The sequence below is a fragment of the Fringilla coelebs genome (genome assembly GCF_963513975.1).
Source record: "Fringilla coelebs genome assembly, chromosome: 25".
Taxonomy (NCBI): domain Eukaryota; kingdom Metazoa; phylum Chordata; class Aves; order Passeriformes; family Fringillidae; genus Fringilla; species Fringilla coelebs.
In genome coordinates, this window is record NC_140051.1 from 6813213 (window position 1) to 6840246 (window position 27034).

At 50.2% G+C, this 27034-nt stretch overlaps 1 protein-coding gene across 1 annotated transcript in view; it reads left to right on the plus strand.

Annotated features, from left to right (window-relative positions):
* Positions 1-27034, plus strand: part of FLI1 (Fli-1 proto-oncogene, ETS transcription factor) — a 77207-nt gene that overhangs the window by 17519 nt on the left and 32654 nt on the right. The window contains exon 2 of the mRNA XM_084221608.1: positions 17465-17673. Coding sequence (XP_084077734.1) covers positions 17465-17673 — 209 coding nt within the window. The remainder of the gene's footprint in view (positions 1-17464; positions 17674-27034) is intronic.

The window sequence follows — 27034 nt, forward strand, 5'->3', positions numbered from 1 at the left end:
ATATCTGTGGCCGAGATAAACTGCTCAGCAGGGATGGACTTGTGCTTGCAAAGGCTGTGTGGGAGGGTGGAGGGTTCTTTACCCCACAGAGATACTAACTTGCTGCCCTATCTACTTCACCTCCCATATTTGGGGTGGTTTTTTTGCCTCTTCAGGGAAATTTAGCTAATGGGAATTAATTAGAAAAAGTCTCTTTACATGTTCAAATCAGAGAGAGATGGCAAAGGTGAGGCTGGGGAGATGATCTGTCCATGAAAATTATTACTTTTTGCTAGATGCCTCCCCTCGAGAAAGGGATAAATGGGGAGGTGTTTCAATACCCCATCTGAAAATAAAGGACACAGAAATTATCCCCCAAGAGAATGGCAGGAAAGGAGGAGTCGGTGCTGCAGAGCTGAGCTTTGATAAAAGGCATTTTCTGCCATCAGTTTATTTGTTATAGGACCTAAAATGCGAGAAGAACTTTTGTGTGGCTGCAGCAGGGCCTGCATTTCTCAGTGACTCAGGACACTGATGTGTGAGAGGTTGTTTTCCTCTCATGCCATCTCAGGGGGGATTTGCAAACCTGCAGAAGCCAAGTTTTGGGCTAACCCTGGTGGTACCAGGGCTCACTGGGAGAGGGGAGTGAGGGGAACTCCCAGTACTCAGCAAAGCTGGAAAAAGCAAAGGAAAGCCGAAGGGGATGAGGGAGCCAGGCAGGAGCACATAGGGTGAAGTGCATGCAAACCTCCAGCTGACACAAGCTGTGTCCTCTCCCACGAAAAGCTTCATCATAATCTGTGCAAACATCACTTCAGGATAAACACAATCCTGCTATAAATACCCCCGGCCATTTCCTGTTGTTCTTTCTGCAGCTTGCACAGGGTTTGTGTCTGGCTGAGGGTGTGACTGAATCCACACGGTCACACACACGTCCCCTGCTCTGTGCTCCAGTGAAAATGGCTTTTTCTGCTTAAAATCAGCCACTCTGGGGCTTGTGCCACTGAGCTGAATGTTCATCCTTAATGAACCAGGAATATTCTTTATGGAAGGAATTCAGGGCAGCAAAGTGGTAAATTCTCCTGCTATTGCTATTGAGATGAGTTGACTTGAATGTCTATATGCACTTAATTACAGTTAAATTAATGACACTTCATTACTTAATTACACTTTAATATACACTTCCCATCCCTGGAAGTGTCCCAAGCCAGGTTGGATAGGGCTTGGGGTAACCTGGGATAGTGGAAGGTGTCCCTGCCCATGGGGTGGAACAAGATGATTTTTAAGGTCTCCAAACTCAAACCATTCAGGGATCTTATGCCATGGTTTGTCACATTCATCCACATATCTATCCCAGGTTATTTCAATTTGTACCCATTCTTAATTTTGACTGTCAAAGAAAATCGAGCGCATTAAAACCTGAGTTGACAGAAGCAGAAATGCAAACTCCCCCTGGCTTGTTTTATGCCTGATATTTACTGAATTTTGTGTTTTAAGTGGATTTGTTATTTCAGTGAAAATGGAAGCAAAAGTCACACTCCCATCTACTTGTCAATCACAGAAATACCTCCAGGAGAAAGGAAACAAATTGAGGGGAAGGCCCTGGATCCTCATGTATGAATTAAGTCTTTAGAGAATCAGATTGAAAGCTCCTGGAACTACAGAATTTTTAGCTCAGCAGTTTCATTCAAACCACCAATTATTTTTTAAATTTCTTTTTTTAATAGTGTTGGCAATGTCTTTTTTGCTAAACAGAACGAACTGAAAGCCTGGGTTATGAATACTTGGCTTAGGCTTTCTACGTAAATAGAGCTTAAAACTTAGGCTCATACATTAAAGATAACTTGGGCACATCCAAGGAAGATACTGTGCTGTCTGAGTCTTTAAAAGTTCCTTCCCAAAGTGAAAAACAAACCCAGATTTACATTGCCCAGAGTTATTGAGCTTGGATCTGCCTTTGTGGTTGGTTCTAATCAGAGTCAATCCCATTCTTATGAAACTCCAGAAGTTATAAATTGTTCCTTCAGCATGTATGAGAAAATGGGAAGGGAATTTTTCAGATCATGGACAGACTGGAACTGCCCCACTGGGGAAGGAACCAGGGCCCTACTGATCCCTTTGCTCCTGCCCACAAAATCAGGCAGGAATGCTCAGAAGCAGAATATTCTTTTAAATTGTAAACCGGTTTCCCTGTGACTGCAAGGCAGTGAGGCAGAGTGGGTGTGTGCAATGGAACTGTTTGCTGTGAGAGGCAAGGAAATGGGAATTGCAGGCAAGGCTGGGGAGAAAAGGCCTAATGAATGAAACAGAGACAGAATGTTCTGTCCCTGCTCTGGCTGGTTGAGGCTTTACCTCTGTGCTGTTTTATATGGCTGAGTGAAGGCACAGAGTAGGATTTGAGAATGTTTAAATAAAGGATAAAATGTATTTGCTTGCCTGGTTCAGGGCTCACTGGGAGAGGGGAGTGAGGGGAACTCCTGGTACTCAGCAAAGCTGGAAAAAGCAAAGGAAAGCCGAAGGGGATGAGGGAGCCCCAAAGCCCCAAAGATGCCCCTGAGGAAAACTCCTTGTTTACACATCCCACTGTGGCTCAGCACCTGAGGCAGTGCCCAGGGAACCCAAAGCCTTGTTGCTCTCAGCCCAATTTTGCTGCAGTTGTGCTGTGTGACCCCCAGAGAGTGATGCCCTTGGGCCTCCTGTGACTGTGTTACAGAAAAGTTGTTCAGAGATGAAAAAAGCAGCATGAAATCTGCCCCTAAGGGTGACCTTGAGTGTGTGAGAGAGAGGCAGGCAATATTTTGACATGTTAAACAATCCCCACCAACATTTTTCCTTGATGACACTGAAAAAGTTGTCTCCCTGGTTAACCCTGAGGTCCCCTGGCATTCCCAAACATGTTCTCTCTGGAGTGGCATGGAGAAGGAGAAGGGGACAGTAAAACATCAGTGATTACACCAGTGTAAGATATGTAAAATGATCTTGATCTCCACAGCCCGTGCTCCCCCAAAGCTGCATTTACCTGTGTCATGAGAATGTGACCAATAGGAGGTTTTGCCCCACCAGCTTCTCCTGGCAGCTGACTCCTATTTCCAGCCTATTCCTCTCCACATCCCTGGCAGTGCCCAAGGCCAGGCTGGATGGGGCTTGGGGCACCCTGGGATAGGGGAAGGTGTCCCTGCCCATGGCAGGGATGGGACTGGATGGGCTTTAAGCACATTCCAGCCCAACCCCTGCTGTGATTCTGCAATTCTAATTTGGAAGGGCTTTACCCATTTTCCCTCTTCCCCATAGTTTGTAGTAGCTCCATCAGGTGTTTTGTCAGCAAGTCCTCAAGCAGGGCCCAGGTCCTTTCAAAGCTTTATTCTTTGTGAGAGACTGATTTTTTTACTGACAACCCAATAAACATCATCTGAAGCGATGTTTGGGATCTCTTTGTTGCCCCCATGGAAGAGAAATTCCATCATCACCCTCACCTGAGACCCCCAGGAAGAGGCAGGGCAGCCCCCAGGGAGGCACTGCTGCATTGCTGAAATCTCACTCCTAGAGGATGCTGATGAGGAAGGTGACTGTAAGACCTGCCATGAGGCACTCCTGCTTCCTCCCTTGCATGTTCCTGTAGGACCTTCCCAACCAGGGAGAACCTGTGCCTTCAAAGGGGCCCCACTGAGCTCCCTGAGTGCTGAGGAAAATCAGAGCCCCAGAAAACTCAACTCAGGTTTGCAAGAGCTGCTCAGACCAGTCTGTGCTAGGTATCCCAGGAGGATCCACTTTTCCTTTGGTCTCTCTGAGACCTCCATAGGATAAGAATCTGATGAAGTTTGAGTCACCATGATATCAAAATGCCAAATGTTAGTGATATTGAGGTACCTGTGCAGTCAAATGGCATCAGCCAGAGCCAAAAGCAAAACAGATTTTCTTAAATTATATTTCTAAGCATCCAATTGCTTCTGTAGTATTTGTATAAAGTATTAAAAATATTATTAAAAGTCTACAGATTCCAACTGCTTGGCTTTTTCCAGGACAGATGAGTTGGAATCATTCTTGCATTCACACAAAGCACACAAATACACAAAGAGTTGCAGGGAAGGTTGGATCCCACATCACCCCAAAGGCAAAGGCAAAGGCAAAGGCAAAGGCAAAGGCAAAGGCAAAGGCAAAGGCAAAGGCAAAGGCAAAGGCAAAGGCAAAGGCAAAGGCAAAGGCAAAGGCAAAGGCAAAGGCAAAGCTTCCAGTGGCTGTGCTGGCATGGGGAGCCTTAATTTGGCCCTGTCTGCAAAGGCTGTGACAGAATTCACTGTGTTTGTACCAGAGACAGACACAGGAGATTCCTGTGAGACACAGTCTGTCCTTTTCCTAAGTGGTGTCTTTTCCTCAGAAAGATGCAATGGATCCAAGCCCTCCTGTTCCCTGGAAAGGCTGACTTCTGACAGGCTGCCCTACCTGGTGCCTTCTCAGGTGTTTCAAGTCTTCCTTGAAGCTCCACTTCAATTGGAAATCGATTGCAATATTTTAAGGAAACTGAAAAGGTTAAAACTGCAATGGAACACTCAGAATATCCAAAGCAAAATTTGCTTAATTTAAGGTGGAATTCTCTTGATAATTGCTTTGACCTTACGTCCAACATAAGGATTGAAAATTTTCCCCCAAGCTCCAGACTTTCTCGGGATACGACAAGGATCTCCTACCACATTCCAGACTTTTCCATCCCTTACTCCATGGCCTTGACACCCTTTTTATCCCTCATTTTACACAAAATCTTTGTCTAGAACTGAACAAACAACTTTGCTGCTGAGATGGTAAATGAGCCCCCATTTCCCAAATGTCACTGTAGTACTAAAACCACAGGACCATCTTGCGGCCGCTTCCTGGCCATTTCCTGCTTGCTTGAAAGCTGAGGAAATGAGGTATGCTGAGGTGTGAACTCTGTTTGTTTGTATGGGGAGAGCTCTAAGAGACAGAGATACAGCCCACGACCAAGGTGCTGGGCTCAGAAAAGAGAAAAAAACCCTAAGAGCCCATTCCCAAGGCATCTACAAATGAACCTTAAACACTGCCCCTGGATTAACCTGCAGGGACTGCCTGACACTCCCCGCCAGGGCAGAACCTGGCCTTGGCTTAGGACTCTGCCAAGGTGTGCCTCAATTGATTTTCTTTGGGTTTAAGCCCTGAGTTTCACTAAAATCAGGAATGGGTCTTTGAGGGGTGGTTGGTTGTTGGTTTGGTTTGGTCTGGCTTGGTTCAGTTTGGTTTGGTCTGGCTTGGTTTGGTTCAGTTTGGTTTGGTCTGGTTTGCTTCAGTTTGGTCTGGTTTGGTTTGGTCTGGCTTGGTTTGGTTCAGTTTGGTTTGGTCTGGTTCAGTTTGGTTTGGTCTGGTTTGGTTCAGTCTGGTCTGGTTTGGTTCAGTTTGGTTTGTTCTGGTCGGGCTCGGTTTTGTTCAGTTCAGTTCAGTTTGGTTTTGTCTGGTTGGGTTTGGTTTGGTTTGGTTCAGTTTGGTCTGGTTTGGTTCAGTTTGCTGTGCAGTGCTGCCATTCTCCTGCCAAGACAAGAGCAGGGCCACCCTGGCTGTGATCCAGCCACGGGGACAGTGTGAAATGCCCGCCCAGGGACTGGCACAGCTCAGGCCATGGAGGTGTCCCCTGAATTCCTTGGGCTGGGATGGCCCCTTCTTCCCACACCTTGAGGAACCCAGGCTGGTACCAATTGTTTCAGCCCTCTTCAATCAGAGCTGTGGCAGCCTGCAGGCTCTGCCCTGAGCCCTGCCACAGAGCTGGCTCTCTGCAGGGTGGCTGCTGCTCGCTGCAGGCTGGGCTGGGAGCAGCCTGGGTTATTAGCAGGGAAGGCTGATTGATTTATGAGAGCAGAAGTCTCCTGTGCTCCAGCAGGTTATTCTCCAAATGCAAACTCTCCTTCACTTCACACACACAAAGTGGCCGAGTGCTGTGTTATGAATGGGCCCCTTTGTTACCCCAGGCCCGACACCACAGACTGTTTAGTTCATGTCTGTGCTTTAGCAAAGGAGGACAGGGTCTGCAAGACAGATGTGCCCTTTAATTGCAGGGAAATATTAGAAGATCGTTAAGCCATTTCTGACAGGGCTTTCCTCTGGCTCAGGGAGTGGGGAGTTGTTTCGGGAAGGCCAAGGAGCAGCCCTGTCTTGCCAGCCCCACAAACAGGACCTTGTCCTGCTCCCTCACCCCAACACTAAACAAAACCAGAGAAGGTTCACTCAGAAGCCCCACTTTGCTGCCAAAGCTGCAGAGCTACATCTCAGAGAGAACTCTCCTTACACTGCATCTGATAAAAAGCTTTTCAACACAGCTCAAGGGGCTTGCCCTGCTGGAGATAAGAGCAGCACTATCAGCTCTGCTGAGAACATGGAGATGTGCCGAGGGTTCTGCTTCTTATTTGTGTTACTGAGCCCAGGCTGAGTGTAAGAAACTCTCCAGCAAAAGGAAGACACTGCAGTTGGCTCAGAAAACACCCCAAAGTTCAGGGGGAAAGGCAGATCCTCTGCTCTGCAGTCAGCTCAAAAAACACCCCAAAGTGCAGGGGGAAAAGGCAGATCCTCTGCTCTATAGGAGAAAGAACTTTGGGGGCAACCTGGGGTTTAGTCTTGGTTTAGTTACACTGACACAATGACTTGGAGCACTGTTTGGGTGCTTTGTGTTGGTTCCCATGCTGAAAAATTACTGGAACAGCCTCATCTGTGTCTGCAGGGCACCCTTGAGATGGAGGCTTTGTTTTTTGGGATCATTGCTGTGACAGAACTTGACTGCCCCTACTTCAGTTATCGATTCAGAGCTAATGATTTTCATTTAAAATACAGTAAAATAAACCAGGACAAACCCATCATATTGATTGTACAGGTGGGCATTTGATGAGGTCTGAGCAGAGGTCCTGGGGATGGCAGAAACCTACAGAATCAGCCCCAAACTGCCCTTGGGGACAATGTGAAAGAGAAGGAGAAGGATGCAGAGCTGAGTGACCTGGCTAAAGCCATAGCACTGAGCAGGCTCTGGGCTGGGATTTACCTCCTGGCAGCCCTGCCTCCCAGCCCCTCCCAAACTCACCAGGAGCCTCTGCTGCAGCTCTTGTCTGCCCTCCCTGCAGCAGAACATCCAAAATCCCTGCCAGGGGCTCACCCACGGACCCTGCTGCACCAGACGCTGGATCTCCCAGGCGTGGAAAACTATCCCTGGGCACAGACTTGGACCATTCAATGATTCTGGGGCTTCTCGAGGTGCCAAGGGACCTCATTTATCTGAGCCAGGCTCAAAGCCCTTCTCAGTACCACACTGATAAAGCCAACAGCCTTTTTGTTAATGGTCACTGATAAGAAATTTTGGAGAGGGTTTTTTGCTCAGTCTCAGAAAAAAGTCAGTTTTGCTTTGTCTATCAGTCCTACCCCTGGCATAACACTTGGCTGTTCTGTGGCCTCCTTCTCCAAGGATAAGGGATTTACAAAATCTGAGCTCTTTGGGGGGCAGCATCACACAGACAGGGAAACTGAGGCATGGGGATATTAATGCAGCTGTGAAAGAGCCCTTTTTTCACTTTTACTCTCACATCTGCTGTTGGGTGAGCCAGCTGCCCATATTCACTGCCTGGTTCTTGTAGATTCTTGCTGATTCAAGCCTGGTTCTTGTAGGTGTAACACCAGAGAAGGCCTTGGATGTGTTTATTTAGTGGGAATGTTTGTCCTCAGCAAGAGCTTCACTACGTTTATACAGCAGAGGCTCTTTCCCTGCTGCAGCTCCCTGGACCTGGTGGTGGTCTTTGCTCTGCCATGTTTGATATCAGGAGGAGGAACAGCACCTTGTCAACTCCTTTTTGTATGGCAATGTTAACTGAGGGCTCCAGCCCAGGTGACAGGATGGGATTCAGCCTTTTTGTTCAAGAGTGTGATGGCAATCCCTGAATCCTTCCAGGACCTTCCTCTTGCACCAAAGTTAAAATATTGGTGTTCCTTTGCAAAGAAATCAAAAGCCCCTGGGAATTTCCAGCGATGTAAACTGGGTTTTCCTGTTCAAATATCTCGATGGAGATTGACAAAGAAAATACCTCAGTGTAATCCTGCCGAGCTGTTTTCCTTGGAATGCCACGGGCAGGCTTGTTCACAAAATCTCTGCTTTTGCTATAGGCGTAGGCAGAAACAATCCCCTCACTGGAGCCACAGGGGCTGGGCTCGGTGCACAATGAAAACATGGATTCTGCCATCCCAGCAGGGTGGCAGCCCTCAGCTCCACTGCCAGGCTCAGCAGAGCAGCTGGGGTGTGGGTCAGGAGCCAGCAGAGGCTGCAGAGCTGAACAGGGGCACCCGAGTGTGCCCAGGGGCAGGGAAATGCAAACCTGGGCCAGTCACAAGATTGAAATCTGATATTTGAGAGGCCTTTATGGCACTGTGGTTCCCAGCATCTGTAAATGGGAGTGTGATTTGTGTGACTTCAGGCTCTTTGGGAACCTCTCTGTCAGGACCTGTCCATCCCAGTCAGAGCCATTTGTCTGCTGCAGAGGCAGAGATCAGACTCCCCATGCTGGATCAGGAGCATGCATGTGCTCCTTGGGGAACAAACAGGCTGCTGTGAGTCCTGGACCACCTACCCCCTCTCCTCTTATCTCTGGGCTCTGTGGGATGCAGGCCCTGACCCAGCCTAAGTAATCTGCCCTGGGTTCAAACCCTGAGTTTGCACTCTGGATGTCCTGGGCACCCAGAGCCTGAGCTCAGATTTAACCCAAACCCTGCTCTGGCCTCAAACCCTGAGTTTGCACTCTGGATGTCTTGGGCACCCAGAGCCTGAGCTCAGATTTAACCCAAACCTGGCTCAGGGCTCAGGACACAAATGGACTCAAGACCTCAGACTGGAAAACCCAAGCAACATCTCATTTTGGATTCAGCTGCAGGACTGTGTTGGACTTGTGTTTGCCCCCATAGAGTGTCCAGACCTTCACTATGCACTGTAGGTGTCAGTGATGGATTATTCCTTACACTTCCTTTTAGCTGAGCATTCCCTCGAGAGCTGCTGAGGTGCTGCAGGCTCCTGGCCCAGGGAGCAGCGCAGGCTGTGCTGGCTCCTGGAGATGCTGCTGGGATCCTTTCATGCTGTTGTTTTTCCTCAGTCTGGGATAAGTCATGTTGGGCTGCAGGAGCTTATTTTGTTCTCTGCAGATGGAAACAAAGCAGCCCCCGATGGCCACTTCCTGATGGGCTTCCTGCGATTGTGTAGGGAACGGTGTCAGGGAACAAAACAGGATACGGCACGGGCTTGTGAATGTACTGGGGACAATGGTATCAAAGTGGAATAAAAATAATGAATGGGCACTGCTGGAGCCTTGAGTCACAACCTGAAATATTTGTGTCTCCCAAAGCTGCCCCCTCCCACCTCTTGAATTCCTGGGAGAAAGCTCTTTTTTACAGTTTCCAGTGCTTTGGCAGTAGGAACCCAAAGAGAAAAGATGAGGTTTTGTAGTTTGCACCTATTCCTTCGTGCTTTTAAGACTCTACTTTCTGTCCTTTCCAGGGCAGCCTGAGAGGAAGCCCAGAGATGGGACAAACCTTCTCTCATAACAAACCCCCAGTATTCCCCAGTATTTTTGGGTTTCTCCATTTGTTGTTTCCCTTTCTTGGGCAAATCATTTATGTTGAAAAGCTTCAATTTATCTCTGCATGTTGGAAACAAAACCAGCAGGATTGTCACAGTCTCTGTTTCTGACACAAGTAAAAATACCCCCCAGAAGCTCAGCTTTGAGGGACAGGGTGACACCACTGCAGTGGTAGATGCAGCTCGGGGTGAGCTCAGCTCTCTTGACACAGTGCTGGGTCGGTCTGCAAAGTCCTGATGGAATACTGGCCACTGGGAAGAGCCTCTGGCAGCACATCAAGGCGAGGGGCTGGGCACGGGGTGCTCCAGGACAGAGCTGAGGTCAGCACAGCATTTCTGCATTTGTGCTCTGAGATTCTTGGGGCTTGTCAGCAAGCCAGACTCTGAAACTATCTTGCAGTTTCCCTCCCTGTTTCTTCAGCAGAGAAGACCATAAAAATGCTACAATAATATTTACTGAAGGGTGCATGTTCCCAGTTAGGTCCATGTGTCTCTGTTTACAAACACATCTGCTCAGAGCATTTTTTTGCCTGAGCAGAGCATTCAGGCAATTATTTTAAAAGCGTGAGGGGACAGAGAAATGAAATGAAAAGGAAGGTGAGCTAGAGCTGGGTGGATTTGAGTGCTCAGCCCTGGGAAGCAATCACCCAACAGTGTCAGTCTCAGTGAGAAGGGGATACAGCTTTGGAGGAGAAAAGCTGTGGGCACAGAGGAGTGGAGATACCAGCACAGGAAAGGGACTGAGGGGAGTGTTAATACCTGGCAAAGGCTGATTGATTTTCTGGGAATATGACATGGCTTGGAAAGGATCTTGTGAGATCATGAACAGTCCTCAGCCTGAGCAGGGTCAGGCTGGTTAATCTGTAGAGCTGAATCCTTTTGAGTTCTGTGTCACTTCAGGCTCCTGGGAAAATCTCAAGCTCAGGACTGTCCATCCCAGTTAGAGCCATTTTCTGGCTTTTATGAGATGCCAGATTTCCAGTGATGCAGTGAAATTACCTGCCATGGTAAGAAACCTGGCCCAAGCCATGCCAAAGGTAAAGCTTCCAGCACTTAGGACAGGTTTCACTCTGGCCTCATCATGAATTGTCTTGTGTGTCCCGATTGGCAGAGCCAGGCAGGGAACAGAAGCCAGGGAGTTCTCTGGGAAGGGCAGCCAGAAGCTGTGCTTTGTCCCAGCGGACGCACACCTCGTGCCAGTGTCAGACCCAGCAGGGTGGAGAGCCCTGGGGAGGGCAGGAGTGCTTGGGGAGCTCCCTGTCCACAGCCCAGGGATGGGATGAGCCAGCTGGGGGCTGACAGAGCTGTTCCTGCTCCAGGCACAGCTGCTGCTGCTCATGTTCCAAGGGAAGAGCTGCAGCACACTCCAGTATTTCAGGGTGATGGGGATGGGATGGTCCCTCCAGCCTCAGCTTTCACCACATTTACTTTCCAGAGGTCAGGGGGCCACAGAGATAATTTGGGCAGGTTCTTTTTAAATTCTACCTCCATTCCTGGGCCTGTTCTGAGACCTCACAGAGCCTTTTCCTGGGGATTTCCCACAGTTCCAGGCCTGGTTTAAGCCTCCTTATCATTATGCTTAATGCAGCAACTTGCTGGGAAAGAGAAACTGTCACCTGGTTATTCCCAGTTGGCTGGAAACAAACCAAAATAGGCCCTGAAATCATTAATGTGAAGTCTAGACGGAGGGAAAAAAAAGTCTTTGGTCTACATCCTATAAAAGTGTGCCTGAAGTAAAGTGCTTTTCTGAGAAGTGAAGTACAGAAGAATGATTTATATTTTTATCCTTTTTGAGCCTGCTTTTGGGGATATTGAGATGAAAATAATAGAGCATTGATTTTAGCAACCTTCTTTTACCCACTTGATACAAAATTTCTTGGGAATGGTGAGCATAAAAATAACCCCCAAAAGATAAAGATATATGTATTTTTTTTTCCTTCTGAGGAGTTTTGCCAAATCATTGTGCCCCAATTTTGAGCTGTCTAATTTCAGCATGATTTTGGTGGCTTGCTGTTTCTGCTGCTCTTAGTCCCGCTTTGTTTCCCCCTAACATGAATTACCACATTGTGGTTTCCCATTAATTTGAATTGTACAGGAATTATGGTGTGTTCCAAGGCTGCCTTGGATGGAGTAGCCTGGATGGCAAGAGAAGGAAGGGGGAGGAAAGGGAAGAAAAGGCAGCCTGGGCCGAGTGGGTGGTGCTTTGTCCAGGTCAGTGTCCAGCTCTGTGGCTCTGAGCAAGTCTCCAGTGCAGACTGGGCAGTGTAGGATGCCCTAAAATTATTGAATGAAAACCCCTCCTTTATACCCACTGAAATCCTCAGACCTGCAGAGACTGGACCCAGTGTTAAAGGTTTACTGCCATCTTAACGCTGAGTGCTGCTGCAGCAGGGAAGGGAGCTTGGAGCAGCCTGGGAGAGGGGAAGGTGTCCCTGCCCTTGGCAGGAGGTGGAACAGGACTCTGTGACAGCAGCCTGCATCTCATCCCACCCCTCCTGGGGCAGGGCCAGCTCTGGGCAGGGATTCCAGCAGCTGGGATGTCCCAGCCCCACCAGCAGCAGCTCAGTGGGGGAATGCTGTGAGCAGCACAGCTGGGGACACTGGCCAGTGCTGCAGGCAGGTACCAGGGGGAAGAACAGGGCACCTTGAAGTGACAAGTGACATCCTGCTGCACTCACCAGGGGGATGATGGATCTCCAGCTGCAACCAGAAAACGCTCCTAAGCAGGACTTCAGTGGATTGTGAAGGGCATAAGATTGGATTGTGGTTGTTGGCAATCAAACGTTCATTATTACAGTTTTCTAGGGGGGAGTTCTGGGGAGTCCCTGCCCCAGTCACATCCTCTAAGGAAGGTGGAATAGCAGGAGCAAACCTCAGGAAAAGTGGTCTGGAAAAGCTGCAGGGGAATTCTTGGTTTGATGGGGAGCAAGGGAAGAGTGGAAATCTGAGAGTGAGCCCAAAGGATTCCTGTGTGTGTCCCAGTGGCAGCACTGGCCGGGGCTCAGGGCCCCATGGTGTGCACAGTACAGGGCAACAGAGGAGGAGAAGGCAGGGAGAGGGGAATGCTCCCAAAGATTGAGGGCAGGGATGAGAACACTCTGTCTTCCAGTCCAGTGCCGAATCCATCCTAATGTGCTGCCCCACAATCAGCACAGACCCTGCTCCTTTTTGAATTTCTTATTTGACTCATTTTCTTGTAAGTCTGATGTTATCTCTCTGCTCGTATGAGATGTTGGCAGCAGAAATGCTGACTTGTAACACTGCAGTGCCAAAGTCATCTCTACTCCAGCTCCTCGGTGCAAACCCTGCGCCGTGTGTGACACTGCTGGACCTCGGATTTTGGTGTTTTACATCATTAGGTCTGGGCTCTTCAGGTCTGTGTTCACAACATTCTCTTTACAAAAATATTTCAGGAGTGATTTTCTCACAGGACCAGGAGTGGTGAAATTCTGGGGAGGGGGCAAAAGGAAAAAAAAACAGCCACCTCTCTTGCAGTGGAGTTATCTCTCCATGGCGCAATGGTTCAGGTACTCAACACTGTCTTCTCTTCTAAGGCAGCCTTTATGGAGGAGGATGAAGCTTTGATCTTTAGCAATGCCTTTTAAATGTGGTTATGGCCAGAAAAGTGATTGTAGAGAGCTAAAGGTTGATGTTCAGTGAAATCTCATTGCACACACATTGCACAACTCAGTTATTGGGGACACCTGGGGTGACAGCACTGACTACTCACCTCACCAGCCCTTGTGCCCCTGGCCTTTCTCCTGTCTCAAATGCCCTGTTCAATTCATTAACTAACTAAAACCTTTGCTGAAGTGTGTGTGTCATCTTCCTTTGCAAGAAGATCAGGAAAACTTGTTTGAGGCGCTGGTGGCTTGTCAGCCCTCCCAGAATGTCAGACTGGCTGTTCCTGCCCTCAGGGCCAAGGCCAAACTGTGCCTCCTGCTATGTCCCCCTCACACCTGGGACCTGGGTCAGGATGGCTCATCCAAATAAAGGCAAACCTGATAATTCACTCTCTTACAACTGGAAACTGCTGTACAAATAAGAGGCCCACCACAGATGAGGGGTGCAGGAGTGTGTGCCAGCTCCTCCTTTGGGGCAGCCCCTGGTGGGCTGCCCTGCAGCGGCTGGGGCTGGGCTGCCCAGGGAGTTGGACGAGCTGCCATGGCAACATTTATGCCAGGAATGTGATTAAAACCTGGAAAAACTGAGGCCAGCCTATTCCCAGAGGCACTATAAGGTAACATATATGCCAGAGCAGCACACACAGCCCCTGTCTCGGCCTCAGGCCGGCCGGCCCAAGGCCACAGGCCGAGGCAGCTCCACGGGGGGACCTGGCGGGCTGTGCCCGTCTGGGCAGGCTGTGCTGACACCTGCACACCTCGCAGTGCTTTCCCAGTCTCCAAACGCTGAGCAGCTCTCGATTCCAGGGGAGAGAAGCTCGGGATTTCAGGGGAGAGAAGCTCGGTGTTTCAGGGGAGAGAAGCTCGGGGTTTCAGGGGAGAGAAGCTCGGTGTTTCAGGGAGCTCTGTGCCTCAGGCAGTTCCCCTGAGCAGGCCGGGCCTGGCCAGCCCTGCCGGGAGCGCAGCCCACAGCGAGCACAGGGAGGGCTGTGCACGCCCCACAGCCGCGCCCGAGCCCTGGCCCCTTCCAGGAGCACTGGCCCGAGCCCCAGGCAGCCCTGGCCCTACCCAGGGGTTCCACCAGCCCAGGCTGCCTGCTGCTTGCCCCCCGTGTTTGTTCTGAGCTGGATGTGGGCACAGGGCTGAGCTGGTGGCAGCGGGGCTGGCTCAGTGCCACCCGACCCGCCTCGCATGTCACCAGCACTGCTCTGCTGTGCCCCTGGAGCCGAGCAGGTGTCACCAGCCCTATCTCTCCTCATCTCCCTGATGCCTCAGCTCCCCTGGGGCTCAGCCTTTGTGCTGCCACCAGCTCAGGTTTAGCTCGAACCTCTCCTGGCCAGGAGCTGCCAAGAGCAGCCGGAGCATTCGGATTTCTCCTCCTGTTTTCAGGGTGAAACTGTTCATGCAGCACAAGGCAGAGCTCGGTCCCAGTGCCGCAGTGAGGTTATTGCTGTCCCAGTTAACACCAGTTGCATGCAGGCAGCTCTGAGCAGCCACTTTGTCTTTCAAGGAAGATCCTTATCTGAGGAGGCTCTCTGCCACATACTCTGTGTCACAGAGCAGTGTGTACTTGCTTGTATTTGTAAAGTTGTACTGTGTGCTGCCCCAGAGTTTTGGTCCAGGGTTACTCTGTGGAGTGTTGATAAGTTTGGGGGTTTTTGTGACAGCCGGAGAGATCCCTTCTTCCAGTTTCTTTACCACCAGAAAATTTCTTCAGAAGAAAAATGTCTTTAGGCAGAACAAGCAGCCTGGAATGAAGAGTGCCTGACTAAGCTTGAATTCAGGAGAGCCCTCCAACCCCTGCATTAGTCCTGCCGAATTGCCAGTAAAAATCTTGTGAGCAACTCTCACACGGATTTTGTGGGATAACTCTCATTATTGTTATTTTCCCAGATGTTTTTTCCCTAAAACAAAAACCAATTTTTGTATGTTTTTAGAGTATGTTTTTAAACTGGAAATCTCCAAACCCAAACATGCGGAATCTTTATCTGATTAATTTGCAGTGGTATTCATATTTCCCTTCTCTCTGCCCAGCTGAGACTGGGTCTAGAGGGCCCTAAGCCAGTCCTGCAGCAGAGTGTGGGGTTCACCCACCACCTCAGGTAGGAAACCTGACACTTTCAGTACTGTGAGGAAGTAGAAGCCTTCAGAAAATGTGTCATTGGGAACCCCTGCCTAGGGTGAATCCTGAGTGAATCCTCAATGAATCAGAGGAGCAGCTAATCTTGAGCTCTGATGGGAAGGCTTTGCTCTGCTTTAAGCCTGGAACATCTCTTGTTCTTGTACCTTCCTGCAGAGGCAAAGTTTGCAGTCTGGAAATCAAGCCAGCCCTTTGAGGGGTTTCTGACACAATTCACCCAACCCTTCCCAGGGACACTTTCCACTCCCTCCCTTACTCTAAAGCTGAAAAGGAGAGGAGTATTTTTGAAAGGTTGTGAATCCACCAAGGAAAAGCTGCAGGAAAGGTTGAACACAGTGTGAGCTCCTTTCACCAACAACCACTGGGCAATGTGGGGTAAAACTCCTTTTTGCTCTTTAGTGGCTCTAACCAGTGTGAGAGGTTGGCCACAAAGTGCAGCAAGTGCTGGAACTTCAGCGGGATTTATGCAGATGTTTGAGGGTTCCTCTGAATTCAAGCTTTGCCAGGCCCACTCCAATTCTAGGCCACTTTGGCTTGTTTGGGTTTGTTACATGATCTGAGATCAGAGATAGAAAAGCGCTGTTTTTTATAGGCCCAACTCTCTTTAAGTGGGTTAACTTGAGGGGGATTTTCATGTTTACCCAGCAGACTCTGAATTACCGACGTTTTTTGTGACAGTATCATGAGCCTGGTGGTATCTGATTTGTGCTTAGATTCTTGCATCATTCCAGGAGCTGCACTTCTCTAAGCTGTCAGAATTTCTGTTTCCCTCACTGGTTATGGAAGAATTTAGAAAACAAACCTCTGAAACAACTACTTGGGGGAAGGGGGCGGAGAGAGAGCAATAAATTATTATTTTTAGAAGCTCCCTGTTGAGGCTGTGCCCTGTGAATGTTGAGCACGGGGGTTACAACACACCAGGTTTCAGCTGTGTGTTCAGTGAGCCTCTGCAGCCCACACACCACTACTGGGTGGCTTTTGAGCACTGAGAGCCCAGAGTAAGTGAGTCTGTAGCTTTGTTTTGGAGTCTGCTCCATCAGCTCACATGAAAGTTGGGGCTGCTTTCAGTGCGGGAGGTTCCTCCTTCAGTTTCTGCCCTGCCACTCATAAAGGCAGCTGTGTTGTGTGTGGTTAGCTGAGCTCCCTCCAGAGCAGGCACCCCTTGCCAGATGCACTTTGAGTCAGGCCGTGCTAAAGCCATCAGGAGCTCGGCACTCCTCTCTTGGAAAACCCGAGCACATCCACACAAGGAAATTGATAGCCAGAGCTTTTTGTCAATATTTGGAGTTTCAGCAAGGGGCGGGGGGGGGGAAATTAGAAAAAAAAAAAAAAGGGATAACAATTTCCTGTTTTTAAGCATTTCTAGAAATGCACAGTTGGGTAACACACGGCCCTTCATTTCCCACAAAATAAACAAAAAGTGTAAAGTAATGCATTTTTTCCCCTACCACAAACACCCAAAACTGTGACCTGCTCTGGCTGCTTCTCCTTCAGCAGCAACCTCAAAACACAAACAGCGCACAAACCCTCCAAAAGGAGACGTAGAGACCTTCACATGCCACTCCAGAGGTGTTCCCATACGCACCAGTTGGCTTTGGAGCAGCAGTGCAGCAGGTGGGCAGGTCGGCCACTGGGACTGGGGCTGAACTGCTCACAGCGAGCATTGGGGTGACACAGCCCCCATGAGGTGACAGCCCCTGTGAGGTGACACAGCCCCCATGAGGTGACACAGCCCCACGAGGTGACACAGCCCCTGTGAGGTGACAGCCCCAGCAGCTCCTCTGCTGTTTGCAGAGCTCCAGTGAACCTGAACGCTGCTCCCACCCAAAGCCAGCAGCCAGCAAAGCAGAGCAGAGTAACCCCTGGTTTGCATAGGGGCTCCTGGACCCCAAAGGCTCTGATTGCCCCTGGCAGGTGGAAACGGCAGCCAGCAAAGCAGAGCAGAGCAAGCCCTGGTTTGCATAGGGGCTCCTGGACCCCGGGCTCTTGCTCCTTGGGCAGGTGGCGTGGCAGCCAGCACAGGGCAGCTGTGGGGCCCTGCAGGTGCTCCCAGCTCAGAGGGAGAGCCAGAGGGCAGTTCCTGCTTAAGTCACAATTCTGAGGGCTGGTTCTCTCTCTCCTCAGGAGGCTCTGTCGGTGGTGAGCGACGACCAGTCCCTGTTTGACCCCACGTACGGCGCGGCCGCACAGCTCCCCAAGGACATGACGGCCTCCGGCAGCCCCGACTTCGGGCAGCCCCACAAGATCAACCCCCTGCCCCCCCAGCAGGAGTGGATCAACCAGCCCGTGAGGGTCAGTGTCAAACGGGAGTATGACCACATGAACGGCTCCAGGTAAGGAAAGACCCTTTCCACACTTACAGTCTTAACCATGGAATCACAGAATGTCCCGGGTGGGAGGGACCAGCAGGGATCATTGAACCCAGCTCCTGAATCCAAGCCCCGAGCCCAAACGAAGGCAAAGCACACTCTGTCCATTTGTGCTCTTGTCCTGCACATCAACAAAGCTCTCTGTGCAGGACCACGTCCCAGTCTCCTGCAATTCCTTCTTTTGTGACTCATTTTTAACAGCCTGAGCACCCTGCTCATGCAGTCCTGCAGGATGTGTCCCTCCTGGTCTCCATGGACACTCCACAGACTGGGCATGATGCTGCCAGGGCAGAGCTTGAGCTGCAAATGCTGCTGCAAATCTCACATTTCACCTCTGACTTCAGCACCCCATGGCTGTGCTGTGTTTTCAGGGACTCACAGAGGGAACATGCAGCAATAATTGGAGTTTCTGCTAGTGAAGCACTGAAAGCTGCACTGCTGTGCTGCCAGGGCTGGCCCTGAAGGACACCTTTTGTTTGTGCTCTACCAGGCCATAAGCAAACTTCTGGAAATGAAAAGCTTTTTGATGTCTCAAGCTGCACCAAGGGGAATATAGGGTGGATATTAGGAAAAAGTTTTTTACAGAAAGGGTGATAAAGTTCTGGAATGGCTGCCCAGGGAGGTGGTGCAGTCCCCATCCCTGGGTGTGTTTAACACAGCCTGGATGTGGCACTGGGTGCCAGGGTTTAGGTGAGGGGTTGGGGTTGGGGCTGGGCTGGACTCGATGATCTTGAAGGTCTCTTCCAACCCAGTGATTCTGTGAATTCTGTGAAGAAGAGAGAAAGAGGAGACTGAGGTCCTTTATGGGAGTCTGCAAGGTACAACAAAACCAAGGGCCTGTGCCTGTTGGAGTTCTGGATGCTGAGAATTTTAGACTTTCTGTGCTAGCATACTCTGACTCCCAGAAGAACACTGCATTTAACCTGAAGCTGTAAAAATCCTTCCAAAATTAATTGATAACACTAAAATCACAAGTATATCATTAATTAAAAGTATATAATATCACAAAGTAAAAAACTTAGACTTTTAAAATACAGTAATAGATATAAAACAAGATAAAAGTTTTAAAACAAAAACAAGTTATTCTTCTTCACCTTCTTCTTCCTTCTTCTTCATAAGTTTAAGTAGTATTTTGTAATTAAACAGAAAATTCCACATTGCAGACTTTGAATAATTAGTTATTATATTAAAATAAAATTTAAAATAAAATAAAAATACAAATAAATAAAAATAAAAATCATTGTGCCCACTCCATCTGAGTGGATAGAGGTGACACAGGGAATTCAGGAGCCATTGGAGAAGGTTCATTGTGTGAACCCCCAGAGGGTGCCTGGGCATGGTGTAACCTGCCCAGCTCACAGCCAAAGCACAGCCCAGCCCCTGTCGTTTGTACCTAGAGGTGAATCCTTTCCCTGGTCAATGGGAAATTGAATGGCCTGAAAACATTTTGGTAATGGCTTCTTTACTTCTTTTCTGCTAAGGCTGGGATTGAATCCAAGATGGTATTTTTTGTTTGGACTCAGATGTTTATTAGTTTTTATCTATGTTACAGTCTCACAAGCTGTGAGTTCTATAGCACATTGCTCTAACAAGGTAAAAAATGGTCCCATATCCCTCTCTACAAGGCCTTTTAAGGCTAAACTGTCCAATTAAGAAATGACACCTAAATTATTTTTACTTTTAACCCAGTAACCAATCACCCATGGCTGCAATGTGGACTTTTTTATCCAATTACACAAAACCATCCAAACCCATGGAGAAGGAGAAGGAGCAGCCTGCGCCCTAAAGCCTCCATCTTGCTCTATATATATTGCTATATTCTAAAATCTTAAACTCTAAGTTTTCCACCATGTTATATCACACACATCTATTCAACTCCACACCCACGATCCTAGTGCTATCATTCCATTCTGGAAGCTTCTTCATGGCCTCAGGTCAATGCAGTGTTTTCTTGGGGGTCAGTGCCTGGCTGCACAAAGTCTAAAATTCTCAGCATCCAGGGTTCCAACATTTTGTTATAGCAGCCCAGGTGGCTCCTTTTAGAAACATTACTACAAGTTCACAGCCTGGAAACAAATTTCACTTTCCTGAACATAATTTTTAAGTTCAAAAATTTCAATTTATTTTTCAATTTTAAGTATAGATATAATATAGATACACTTTTGGTTTTTAGCAAAAGCTTTTAGAGTTCATGCTAATTTTAATGTGATTTGAATTCCTAAGTCACAAACATCTCTGCATTTGTAGTGTTTCATGGTGAAACTCTCAAGACTTTTTCTACTTTAGGGTGAGTTTAGCAGCACATTTTCTTGGTTTCTGAGAACACAGCAGAGCACAGAGTTGGAAACAGAAAGCAGCCTTGCACCTCTACAGAGAGATGATGCTGTTAAAGACATCAAACAGCAGCATGGTGTTTTTCCCTCGTGAGTGTACAGTAGATGCTGATTTTGCCCTCAGATAAAGGCCTTTGTGGCAGTTGCTCTCTTGTGAGGATCATTTGCAGGCTGAACTCCATCTCACCCTGTCTATACCTCAGTGGCATTTCTTGACTCCATGAAAACCCCATGGGTATTTGCACTGTGTTCCCTGTCTCAGAACTGGGGTGAAACATGGGAAAAGGAGTTATTTCCTGAAAAAGCATAACCCAGAGAGAAGGATGGATCTTGAAAGTGCCTGGAGTTTTGATAATCATGGGGGTTATCTTTGGCTACCAAGCATGGTTTTCTCAGGAAAAGGAGGAAGGAGCCTTTGCAGCATTGCCAGGCTGCCCAAATCAAGGCTGGGGCTTGGACCAACCTGGGGTAGTGGAGGTGTCCCTGTCCAGGGCAGGGGATGGGATGGGTTGAGCTTTAAGGTCCCTCCCAACCCAAACCATCCTGGGATTCTGTGGTTGCTGCAGTTGCTCACCCCCGCAGTGCCAGACCTATGCACACAGAGGGGATCCTCCCTCTCCACTCCTCTATCCCAGGGAAATCGGACAGGGAAAAAGAACCCTCCACGTCCCTGAGCTGCCATAAACCACACATGTCAGGGCTCTGCAGGTCCTGAAAGCACAGGCTCTGTATCATCCTGAGTGTATCTGTACTTGTACACCCAAATTGTCCAAGTGCTCCATGTGCTCAGGAATGAAATGTCCTGGGCTGTCCTTTTGTGGCGATCCTGTGTACCATTTCCTCCTCTGCTCAGAAAAAAGGGAAATAGCTCTGCCTGGACAAACTGATTCATGAACAGCTGTAGGAGCCCTGGGAGCCACGGAAAAGGCCCCTGGACTGTGTTGGTTCTAGGCAAACAGGAAATCCTTCATCACAGATTTGCTCAAGACTCCAAGGTTCTTGGGCATAAAATATGTGCTCAGGGTCCCCAAAGAGAGGTAACCTCCTGTCAGGAGAGAAGAAAAGGCTGCTGTGAATGTCAGGGCCATGCACTGCCACAGCTCCCAGCCTGCCTCTGGATAACTCCTTTGCATGGGAGCTCCAGGGCACCCAGGGCAGGAGAATATTCCCTCCGTCCTCCATCCCCTCATCCCTGCCCTGCATGTCCATCCCAGTCCGTGGGGATGGACTGGGCCACTCCAACCACTCATTCGCCTGCCCATCAACTACCTGGCCAACCCCACATGTGTGAGAGTGGCCAGTGCCAACCCCAATGCCAGTGCCAATGCCAATACCAACCCCAATGCCAGTGCCAATGCCAATCTCAATGCCAGTGCCAATGCCAACCCCAATGCCAGTGCCAATGCCAATGCCAATGCCAATACCAACCCCAATGCCAGTGCCAATGCCATTGCCAACCTTAATGCCAGTGCCAATGCCAATGCCAACCCCAATGCCAGTGCCAATGCCAATGCCAACCTTAATGCCAGTGACAATGCCAATGCCAACCCCAATGCCAGTGCCAATGCCAGTGCAAATCCCAATCCCAACCCCAACCCCAATGCCAATCCCAATCCCAACCCCAATGCCAGTGCCAATGCCAGTGCAAATCCCAATCCCAACCCCAACCCCAATGCCAGTGCCAATGCCAACCCCAATGCCAATGCCAATGCCAATCCCAATGCCAACCCCAACCCCAACCCCAAAGCCAGTGCCAACCCCAATGCCAGTGCCAATGCCCATCGCACCCAACTCCAGCTGCAGGCTGAACCCCACCCAGTGCCCCTCTGGCTCTGCCTCTCTTGCTCTCAGTGTCCTCTCCCCAAGCTGCAGTTCCCCCCCAGCAGGGTCAGCCCGGGCTGTGCTGGCAGGGAGTGCTGCGGGCTGGGGGTTGTGTGCTCTGCCAGGGACAGCTCCAGGGACTGCCAGTGCCAGGGGACAGCAGGGACACTGTCTGGCTTTGTTCTTTCCCTCAGTCCAGGAGCAGGGCTGAGGGTTTTGTGGGGGTTTGGTCCTCAGCAGGGTGGCAGAAGGGTCTTTGAAGGACCTCTCCAAGTGCTAACCAACATGGAAAGCTCACCCAGCTCTCTACCCATGCCAGGATCCCCTGGTTTAGCCTCAAACTGGAAAGAATTTTCCAGATAAGTGCATCCTAACTGTCTGTAGGGGATGCCCAGGCAGGCATCAGTGTTTTAGGGGCGAAGATGGGAATTCTGTATTATTGAAACATTCAGATGTAGAAATTTCATTAACTCCTCTACTGTTTTCAGACCCTGAGGCAGGTTATGGCCTCAAAATCTGCCCTTGCCCTCAGACAGCACCTTGCTTAGAGCAAAACCCATTTAAAATTATGTTTAAAAGCCAAAACAAAATAAACAAAAAAAAGTCACATTTGAAATTTTACTGAATAAAGGAGAAGGATTATTTAGATGAATGCTGGGTAAAGTTTAACCTAATTTACAACCAATGTTAATAATAAAATTTTTCTTATATTTTACATAAATTCAAAATTAATTCCAGATCTTGTCTCTGTTTACTGAGTTTCCCTAATCTGCATTTGCAGCTAAACTCAGTGAGTGATTTTTTAAAAATATTACAAATATGTCTGATCTTCAAATGTGAAAGAATGTTCTCCTGTGCTGAGGGATGTGGGCAAGCTTCCCTGGGCAATCCTAGCTGTGGCACAGATTTTGTCCAGCTGAAATAATGAAATTTGGGAATGCTTTGGAGCCGTTCTGCAGAGACATCCCAGAGCAGCTGTGGCTGTCCCTGGATCCCTGGCAGTGTCCAAGGCCAGGCTGGCCAGGGCTTGGAGCGCCCTGGGATAACGGGATGTGTCCCTGCCCATGGCAGAGCTGGCACGGGATGTGCTTGAAGGCTCCTTCCAGTCCAAACCCCTCTAGCGTTCTGTGATTTGATGATTCTCTTGCTCCAGAAGTGCCAAGGTTCGGAGGTCCCAAGGTGTTTGTGCCCGGGGGCTGTGTCAGCCCAAGGCAAGGGACCTGCTGTGGTGCCCGCAGGGAGGAGCTCCCCGCGGAGCCCCGTGTGAGCCCTCTAGTGGGATCTGCCGGTTCCTTCTGTCCCAGCATCTCCCTCCTGTGTGCCTTTACCTGGCTGGGACAAAACACCCGAACCTTGCCACCCTTCTGGCCGTTCTGCAGCCTCTTTCAGTGGAGTCTCCTTCCTTCCGAGGCACTCCTGAGAGCAGGGTTGAAGCACAGGCAGATGCAAGTTTGGAGGAGCTGGCTGTTCCCTCTCTATGAGGGGACCACAGGCAGAACCCTCGTGTCTGTTTTTCCTTCCTTCACTCAAAACCAGTGTCATAGGTTGACAAGAGAGTGAGTTTTCTTGGGAAGTTATAGTCAAACTAATCAGTGGTCAGATTTGACAAATTAAAAATGGGGCTCTACACCAAAAAGCAGAAAATTTCAAAATAAAAGAGGGGTGGAAGAAAGGAGGAATGAAAGGATAGGAAAAGAGGGATAGAAAGGAGGAAAAATTCTCCTGAATCAGGTCCAGAAATTCCTGAAATCCATTATTTTGCTCTTTCAAGCAGAAGCCAAAGGTGGTTCCTAGGCAGAGACCTGGGACAGTGATGGTTTTATTTCCGCACCTCTGGAGCCCAGGCTGGAGCTGTACAGAGGATTTGCTGGTCAGTGCCAGGGGAGCTGTTTGTCCATTTTGGCCAGTCTAGGAAAAACTGTCCCGAACAAAAGATACAAACTCTTGGCATCCCCAGAGAGAGCTGCTGGAACAAGGAGCCTCTGGACAGTGGGAATGAGTTGTGCTTCCTGTTCCTTGGACTCTGCCCCTGCCACAGGGGCTGTGCTCTGGGGAGCTTGTGAATCCAGCCTGTGCCCATTTACCTGTGGGCATCCACAGCCTGAGCAAATCCAGCATGGACAGCCACTGGAACCTCTGGGAAAAGCCAGGGATTGATCTGGCAGCTGAAATGCCCTGGCACAAAAGCTTTCACATGATGAGGGAATATTTCTGTGAATCCCAGCCTGCCCGTGGGTGATGCAGGAGCTGAGGAAGGAGCGATATTCCATGAACTCATCCATGGCTCACAGCTCCCTGCTCTCCTCTGACACTGTCGTTGTTCCCCAGGCTGAATCCTTCCCTGTGCGGCCGCAGCTACACCCCGCTCCTGCTGGGGTAAATCCCTCCCCTGGGGCAGGGCAGGGGCTGCAGGGGTGCCTCAGGCTGGTAGAACTTCTCAATTCCCAAGAAAAGGCTGTGTTTGGTAGGAAATGCTGGGTTCCAGAGGACGCAAAGTTAAGGATCTTCTCCCTTGCTGTTACTGAAGATTCCATGGTGCTTTCTCAGGGACAGCTGTCTCCTGCCCAGCTGGGTGATGCTATTCCCAGTTATGTGTGTCCTACAGGGTCAGCTCTGGATGCAGCCATCCCCAAAGCTTCCCCGGAGGGAAGGGAGGCAGCTCTGCAGGCACAGGAACACAACCCTGCCAGGCACCTGGAGCACATTCAGTGTCCTGCAGGATTTGTGGAGTGGCTCCTCTGCCCACAGTGCCTAGCAGGGGCATCTCAGTCCCTTAAAGTCCCTTCAGACCTTTCTGCCAGAGGTTTCTGGGACTTGGCTGTCCAGGTTGGGCTGCTGAGACAGAGCAAGGGATGGGCAGGGTCTGAACTGGAGAGCAGAGTCTGTCATGTGAAAAATCACCCCAAAAACCTGAGGGGATCTCACAGCCCCGGGGTTATTTGGGTTGCTTCACTGTGAGGGTCACTGTGCACGATGTGAGCAGGGAGCACAGCCAGCCAAGGACTCTGCTCTGTCCCTGTGCTCATTCCAAGTCAGCAGAAACATGGAGAGGCTCTTTACAGGGTGTCCAAGACTCTGGATATTCCTGAGAGGTTTGGGCTGGGAGGGACCTTAGACACCACCCTAATCCAAACCCCTGCCATGGCAGGGACACCTTCCACTGTCCCAGGCTGCTCCAAACCCTGTCCAGCCTGGCCTTGGGCACTGCCAGGGATCCAGGGACAGCCCCAGCTGCTCTGGGCACCCTGTGCCAGGGCCTGCCCACCCTCCTAGGGAACAATTCCCCAGTCCCTCTCCTGGAGCCCTTCAGGCCCTGGCAGGGGCTCTGAGCTCTCCCTGGAGCCTTCTCCTCTCCAGGTGAGCACCCCCAGCTCTCCCAGCCTGGCTCCAGAGCAGAGGGGCTCCAGCCCTCGAGCAGCTCCATGTTCTCCTCTGGGTTTGCCCCAGCAGCTCCACATCCTTCTTGTTTTGGGGGCCCCAGAGCTGGACCCAGCACTGCAGGTGGGGTCTGTGCTGGAACAGTTCCCCGTGGAGCTGCATGAGTGAAATATATAGAATTATTTGATCAAAAATAATGCCTGTCCCATCTGCAGAGGCATTTTCCAGGGAAATTTTACTCCAGAGCAGGATGGAAGAGAGAACTCTGGTCCCCAGGCAGGGCAGGAGAGGAGGCTGGTCACTTACAAGGGATAGTGACCTATGAGAACAACAGTCTGAGCCCTTGGAGAACAATGTGAGAGCCTGGGGCACAGTGTCACACCATGGAGCAGAGTGTGACACCTGGAGCAGATGTGACAGCCTGGAGCACAATGTGAGAGCCTGGGGCACAGTGTCACACTGTGGAGCAGAGTGTGACACCTAGAGAAGAATGTGACAGCCTGGAGCACAGTGTGAGACCCTGGAGCATGCTGTGACATTCTGGAGTACAGTGTGACAGCCTGGAGCAGGATCTGACACTCTGGAGCATAGTGTCACACCCTGGGACACTGTGTAACACCCTGGAGCATCATGTGACATCCTTGAGCGCAGTCTGACACCCTGGAACAGGGTATGACTCCTTGGAGCACAGTGTCACAATGTGACACACTGGAGGACAGTATGAGCCCCTGGAGCACAGGGTCACACCTGGATCATGATGTCACACCTGGATCATCACACCTAGATTGTCCTGTCACACCTGGATCACTCTGTCACACCCTGGAGGACAATGTGACACACTGGAGGACAGTATGAGACCCTGGAGCACAGGGCCACACCCCTGAGCATGGTGTCACACCTGGCTCACAGTGTCACACCTGCATCATCACACCCAGATCATCATGTCACACCCCGGATCATGCTGTCACTCCTGGAGCAGTGTCACACCTGGAGCAGTGTCACACCTGGATCACACTGTCACACCTGGATCGCACTGTCACACCAAGATCTCGGATGCCCCCTGGCCCTCCCCAGCCCAGGCCGTGGCCAAGCATTTAGCTCCGTGCCCAGCAGGACTCTGTGTCCAGCAGCACTCAACTCTGTGCCCAGCAGCACCCAGCTCCGTGCCCATCAGGACTCTGTGCCCAGCAGGACTCTGTGCCCAGCAGCACTCAGCTCCGTGCCCATCAGGACTCTGTGCCCAGCAGGACTCTGTGCCCAGCAGCACTCAGCTCTGTGCCCAGCAGCACCCAGCTCTGTGCCCATCAGGACTCTGTGCCCAGCAGGACTCTGTGCCCATCAGGACTCTGTGCCCAGCAGCACTCAGGTCCGTGCCCATCAGGACTCTGTGCCCAGCAGCACTCAGCTCTGTGCCCAGCAGCACCCAGCTCTGTGCCCATCAGGACTCTGTGCCCAGCAGGACTCAGCTCTGTGCCCAGGCCCTCAGCTCTGTGCCCATCAGCACCCAGCTCCCTGCTGCTGCCCCAGGGCTGTTTCCTGCCAGCACAGGCACTTGCCCACCTGGCAGGAGCAGTGCCCCAGGGACCCAGCCCTGCTGGTTCACCCTGTGAAAGTCCCGTGTCCTCGCAGCTCCTCAGCCTCTCGCGGCTGCCCCGGGGACATGGAGCCTTCAGCAGTTGCCTCTCTGAAGGCGGATTTTGGTTCCCTGCCTGGAAAAACAGTAGGCGAACTAGTAAACCCTTAAATTCGAACATGTGTAAGTTATACATCTTATTTCCATTTTCCAGCAACAT